Here is a 7246-nt window from a genome sequence, read left to right on the forward strand (position 1 = left end):
TTATTTGATTAAATACTTATGATTGTTGCAATAAAAGTGAAAATTGAATTCCAGCATCGTGCCATCAAACCAGCTAATAAAAAGTTGCATAAGGATTGCAGACACTGTTTCAGTGACCTGGTTGTTTCTGTCAGTTGCTTGTTCAGTGCACAACCCACACACCATCCATCCATCCCCCCATAATAGATGGCTTATATCAAATGATGATGAGTGATCCAGCCTGGAATTAGGCTAGACCTTGTGAAATACCTCAAGAAATGTCAAATATTGCTCCAGATGCAATTGAGGGATGCCACTGCCTCACATGGGAACTGGTTTTCAAATGTGATAGATAGAGAGGTAATATTTAGTGAACAGACAGCATGTTTTTTTTTTATGTCAATTTGTATTCAATTTAATTGAGAGAGGACTACAGCAGCAGTGGCAGGCCTTTGCTCAAAACACCAATAACCAGTGCGTGTCCGCCATCAATAACCAGCAACATTATAGAGAGCAGCGCAGTATAAACAGCAACAGAAAGTGGGCAGCTGGATCCTATTGCATAACAGCTGTGGAGATGGAGGAGAGCCATCCACACCATTAACAGCATTGCCATTTCAGGGGATGCACATTTATTTAGCTATTGGGACCTTTGAGCAATGAGAAAGAACGAGGGCAATGCGAAAGCATATTTTCAGAGCTAGCGTTGCCAAATGGGAAGAAAACCCACGACCGCTAAGAGAGAGCTAGCTAGTGGATGGAGAGTCAGGGAAGCTACCCCACCCGAACACTGAGGCAGACACGCGCGCGCGTACACATGATTTAGCCACAGTCAGCTTTTTTATATGACTAGCTAACTAACGTTAACGTCAGAGTAATAAGGCAGAAAACTATAGAAGGAAGTGGCATATGGTGGCATTATTGCATGGTACATAACGTCAACCATACTGACGGCTCGCTGTGTGCGTTCAAATAATAACCATTCAATGGTTTAACTAACGTGGTTTAAGTGGTTAAAAGCAGTTATTGTTAGCTAGCTTACTCTGCTCAGAGTGAGCTGGTTGCTAGCTGTCTAACATTACTCACCCATCTCAGTGGTAGTTTGCTCCGGGGAAAAAAAAAACGGGGTGTTAAGCTCTCCAGGACAGCGGTAAACCGAGTCGTAACGTTACTAACCACAGGCCCCGCTTTCCCCACACTGTTCGTCCCCTTAAACGGCCTTAAACTGGTGAAGTTAGCGGGTTGGCGTTAGCTAGCTAGCCAGTTAACGTTAGGTAGCGACAGCAGCCACCGGACCGGTCGGGCAGTCCCGTTCAGATGGATGCTGCTGTACAGTGGCCTGTACACCGGGTGACTACAAGATTAATGCATCTAACTTCCTCTCATATCCACACACACAACAGTCGAGACCTGCTGGCTGGCGCTTCCCTAGACGTCATACCCCAGCCAAGTCAGCTACAAGGGATCAGTGTACGACTTCCGGTTACAACATTCAAAATAAAAGCTTTTAAGATGTTATGGGACACATCGCCGGTAGGTGGCAGCCTAAGACATATCTTAACGCCTAAACTAGATGCTAACCAGATATTTAGATATTTACTGTGGGCAAGAAAAGGCACTAGAGTCTGATTACAGCCATGGTGTGCATATTTGTGGAGCCGTGCCACTGCTTTGATTGGTCCGTAGAGCACGGGAACAGCCACTGTTATGATTAGCTCATGGGGTAAAAGAAGCCCACCTTTTCTTCTTGTTTACTATGCATCTTTTTTACAGGTGTTTTTTTTTTGTGAGAGAGTGAGAGTTTCAGCCTTCTTTGAAGAACGGTCAACAACACACACTTTCATTTCCTGCTGGAACGTCTAGCTGAAACCAGTTTATAGTGGTTGCTGCTGGTTTTGGATAGTCTAAACTAGTTTGCGGTGTAGAACAAGGCCATTGCAGTGGTGATAGTGGACCATGTGACTGTTGAGGTCCTTTGAAATGTGTGTGCCCACTGCCCTGAAATCTGAAGCTGGACACAGTTCCCCGTTGATGAAGCTGGAGCTTCATCATTCTGTGACCTTCTGAAGTTGACGATAAGCTCCTTGGTCTTTGCTGTGTGTTCAGAGAACGGCCTGTCCCTTAATTGCACCATTGCACTGGTCAAGAAAGCACAGTAACGGCTGCTTTTTCTGAGGTCGGACTGATCTCATGAAGTGGCATATTACACGTACATACATGCACGCCAATTCGTATGAGATTTTGGCATGTTATCTAGACGTATAATCAGTTGTTAGCGTGTTTATCAATGCCGTTTGGCCTCCATTGACATACATTACCTTGTGATTGCGTGTCACTTTTCCTAAACCCAACCGTTGCTTTATTCTTTTCCTAAAACCAACCGTGCCGTGGTTGTCCTGCGTCCTGTTATTGTTTTCCTAAATTCAACCCGAGCTCCAAATGCAACGTCTCGTTCTGGTGTAATCATAACTCATAATGCGTACAGATAACACGTGCCACTTAGGTTTAGAAAGTGGCGTGCATGTTTACATGCAGTCATGATATCACGTTGCTGAGGCTGCTAAAAAAAAATAAGCTGGTCTTCCCCAATGGGTGCTGGTGACTTTCTAGCGCTGCTCCACAGAAAGCCAATAAACCAGAGCATGTTATTCTCCTATCCCGGAATGTCGTGCCTCACATCCGGCGCGTGGCTCACACACTGGATGTCCCTCGCCTTCGTCTCTCTGTGGGTTGTCGTTCTCAAACTCTGTTCGCTTCTGGAAACGACAACTAACTTCGAGCTAGCAATCTACACGCTGAAAATGGCAAATTTTAAAGAAAGTTTGGATCGAGCAACAAGACAGGCCTGCTTGGTTCTTTCGGGGAATGATTGTAAAGATTTACAAAGAATATGTTTAGGGCGTTTCCTCTCTAACTGGGACGTTTTGGGACTGATTGATGGGATTGCTGAGGACAAAGTACACACGGAGATACACTGGTACACTGAGCCAATGAGGTTTAACCATGTATCCAGCTATAGTAAATAGCTCACGTTACTGTGTTGTGTGAACAGTTAACTTCATTTAATATTGTATGTGGCGTTTTCTTTTGCGTGGTGCAAATGGTCCACCAGAACAAGTTCCCTCCTGAGACTATTTAGCAGATCTACAGTCGCTGAACAAGACATTATTAGGCGACCAAAATGTTCCTATTAACTTTGATGATGATTAGGGTTAAAAAAGGAAAATGTTAATTGACTTAATAAATAAAGTGAAAAGTAGGGACATTTTCTCATAGACTTTTGCAACCAGTGCTGGAAATGAGATAGAATGCAGATTTAAGGCACTTCAGCATTGGCTTCACTTCTCAGACCTGGAAGCTTCGTCCATTATTTTAACAGTAAACTTTCAACTGCATCAGAGACTAGAACTGGCTCAGTTTGCAGTCACCAGTCTTGAACTTTGGTCACATCTTTGGTCACATTAACAAGTTATCTGTAAACACCAGTCTGCTCACAGCATCCACTATGGAAAGGTCAACGGTCATCAACCAGGAGTGGGTGGAAGATCAAGGAGGACATTCACATCTGATGCCAGAGACCATCTTTGAACTGAGACAGAGGTTACCATCTCCCCATCTCTGAAAGAAGATTGTGAAATGCGTTTAACAGCCCAGCAACATCCCTCAGAATTTTGTCCAAATGATACGATTCCCAGGCTGATGGTGATAATTAAAGGTGCCATAGGTAGGATTGCAAAGATCCAGGAAATTTGAACATCGACAACTTCTCAGTCCCTCTCCCCTTTCCGTTAAAGCCCAAAACGGTCTCCTAAGCCCCTCCCCCCACAAGGGAGAATGAATGTGTGTGCCTGAGCAGTGATTGACACGCAGTTAGGCACACCCCCTTGCCCTGATTGGTGCATCTGAACAGGGAGCTGTGGATTTTTGCAGATTGCACTACAGGCTGTAGATGGTGCAAGGGATGCTGGATTTCTTTTTAAATTACCTACTTCATGTAGTTCTACTGGAACATAGGGTCAGTTTCAGCAAATATGACAGAAAGTTAGTTTTATAAGGCTTACCCACTGCACCTTTAATGCTTGCAATGCAGTTACTGTAATGGTAACCACAATCTTTGCCTGACCTGTTTTAGTCGTCTAAGTTTATATATTATAGAAAAGTAACACACACCAAGGGATATCCTGAGGTGCTGACCCCTGGGAGGAGACTTGAAAATAAGAAATTATTGTCGCACACTCCAGCTCCATATGCATTTCTCTATTTATCTTGATGATGTAGCCATGTTGTGCAGATATTATAGCATTTTATTTTATTTTTTTAAACATTGTCACTGAAAATATTTCAGATGTTGCATAGTTGTCCAATACTAATGTTTTTGATAGGGTTGGGTTGAAAGCTCACAAAAAGATATAAAGTAGACCTTCACTTGAGGTTATTTGTCCAACCAACTAGTCCCAAGGTGGTACAGTAGATGGCAGCTTAGTCACATAACATATGTATAAGGAGATACCTGTTAGCAGAGTTGTTGTAGTGAGAGGTTAACCAAGCACCCAGGGGCCAAACATGGGGAGGGCGCTCACAAAAGCCGGGGAGTAAAAGTTTATTTTTATCTACACATATTACAATGTTACACAATTTGACAATGCATGTACAAAGTGTCTACGGTGATACAATTGAAATCCAATAAATCCTGTGTTTTTCAAGATTCATTACTGTATTTCCATGCAACTAAGTTGCTAGGATTTTGGTGCAGTGTGCTCATAACAGCATTTTTTTTGTGTTTTCAGTTTGAATATAGGGCCACCTTTCTTTCTAAATACAGTATATGGATAGTGCCTTTAAAGGTCCCATGGCATGAAAATTTCACTTTATGAGGTTTTTTAACATTAATATGAGTTCCTCCAGCCTGCCTATGGTCCCCCAGTGGCTAGAAATGGTGATAGGTGTAAACCGAGCCCTGGGTATCCTGCTCTGCCTTTGAGAAAATGAAAACTCAGATGGGCCAATCAGGAATCTTCTCCTGATGAGGTCATAACGAGCAAGGTTACCTCCCCTTTCTCTGCTTTGCCCGCCCGGAGAATTTGGCCCACCCATGAGAGAGAGAGAGAGAGACATCATGGCTTTCAAACGAGCAAAGTGGCAGTTGGTCAAGGCCACCCCCCCACCCTCCACGTTGACCCCCCCCTCTCTCCTCATCAATAGCTACAGACACAGAAATGGCACATCCTAAGGAAAGCTCATTGTGGGACTGTAGAGGCTGGAATTCTGCACCAAGGCTGAATTTCAGGAAAGAGACTTCAGATACAGTATTAGGGGACCACTAAGGTCTATATAAAAGAGACTTCAGATACAGTATTAGGGGACCACTAAGGTCTATATAAAGAGACTTCAGATACAGTATTAGGGGACCACTAAGGTCTATATAAAAGAGACTTCAGATACAGTATTAGGGGACCACTAAGGTCTATATAAAAGAGACTTCAGATACAGTATTAGAGGACCACTAAGGTCTATATAAAAGAGAGTTCAGATACAGTATTAGGGGACCACTAAGGTCTATATAAAAGAAACTTCAGATACAGTATTAGGGGACCACTAAGGTCTATATAAAAGAGAGTTCAGATACAGTATTAGGGGACCACTAAGGTCTATATAAAAGAGACTTCAGATACAGTATTAGGGGACCACTAAGGTCTATATAAAAGAGACTTCAGATACAGTATTAGGGGACCACTAAGGTCTATATAAAAGAGACTTCAGATACAGTATTAGAGGACCACTAAGGTCTATATAAAAGAGACTTCAGATACAGTATTAGGGGACCACTAAGGTCTATATAAAAGAGACTTCAGATACAGTATTAGGGGACCACTAAGGTCTATATAAAAGAGACTTCAGATTCAGTATTAGGGGACCACTAAGGTCTATATAAAAGAGACTTCAGATACAGTATTAGGGACCACTAAGGTCTATATAAAAGAGACTTCAGATACAGTATTAGGGGACCACTAAGGTCTATATAAAAGAGACTTCAGATACAGTATTAGGGACCACTAAGGTCTATATAAAAGAGACTTCAGATACAGTATTAGGGGACCACTAAGGTCTATATAAAAGAGACTTCAGATACAGTATTAGGGGACCACTAAGGTCTATATAAAAGAGACTTCAGATACAGTATTAGGGGACCACTAAGGTCTATATAAAAGAGACTTCAGATACAGTATTAGGGGACCACTAAGGTCTATATAAAAGAGACTTCAGATACAGTATTAGGGGACCACTAAGGTCTATATAAAAGAGACTTCAGATACAGTATTAGGGGACCACTAAGGTCTATATAAAAGCATCCAAAGAGCACCATGTCATGGGACCTTTAAGTTGCTTGAGTTGTACTGTACTATTTCTACGTTGCAACAAACATAGAAATTAAGTTACTGTTATCTTAATATTTTATTATGTAATACAGTAATATTGTAACCCTTTCTCAGTATAGGGGCCACAGTATATATGTTGTCTTTGCCCAAGATAAAATGAATGGTGGTTTGGAGGACTTGTTGAGGATTAGGGCCAAATGTGAAATATGTATTTAAATACACAATTCTGAAATTAAAGTGAGAGCTCTGACTTTATTCTCAGACTTCTGACTTTAAACTCAGAACTCAAATACATCTTTTACATTGGCCCTAATCCTCTTAGAAGAAAAAAGGGATGAAATATGCTGAGATTTTTCTTCTGATTCAGTTCAATCAATTTGTATTTGTACAGACATAACAATACAGTAGACAGAAATTTGGAATCCAGACCAAGACATTATTTTTAGCTTGTGGAACTGCTCTGGGTTGATGTCAGCTATAGATCATAGAATATCTTGGAAACATCCTTTATAGTGCTCATATTATGCTTTTTGCCTATTTCCCTTTCCTTCATTGTGTTATATATCTTTTTTTGTGCACGTTATAGATTTACAAAGTGAAAAAGCCCAAAGTCCCCCCCAAAGGGACTTACCATCTCCAACAGAAAACACTGTTCACAAACTGCTCCAAACAGCTCTATTGTAGTCCAGCCTAGCTGCTAGCATGGCACGCCCTCATACTCTGCTTCTGACTGGCTAGTAGTCCTTACCTAGGTACTATCAGGGCACGCCCTCATACTCTGCTTCTGACTGGCTAGTAGTCCTTACCTAGGTACTATCAGGGCACGCCCTCATACTCTGCTTCTGACTGGCTAGTAGTCCTTACCTAGGTACTATCAGGGCACGCCCTCA

General features: G+C 42.1%; 1 protein-coding gene across 2 annotated transcripts in view; it reads right to left on the reverse strand.

Moving 5' to 3' along the window:
• rap1gds1 (RAP1, GTP-GDP dissociation stimulator 1) overlaps positions 1–1448 on the reverse strand; it is a 37926-nt gene extending 36478 nt beyond the window's left edge. For both annotated transcript variants that reach the window (XM_028564428.1, XM_028564427.1), the window contains exon 1: positions 1066–1448. In XM_028564428.1, coding sequence (XP_028420229.1) covers positions 1066–1069 — 4 coding nt within the window. In that variant the 5' untranslated portion in view covers positions 1070–1448. The remainder of the gene's footprint in view (positions 1–1065) is intronic.
• Positions 1449–7246: the final 5798 nt, after the last annotated feature.

This window comes from Perca flavescens, chromosome 19 (genome assembly GCF_004354835.1).
Source record: "Perca flavescens isolate YP-PL-M2 chromosome 19, PFLA_1.0, whole genome shotgun sequence".
Lineage (NCBI taxonomy): Eukaryota > Metazoa > Chordata > Actinopteri > Perciformes > Percidae > Perca > Perca flavescens.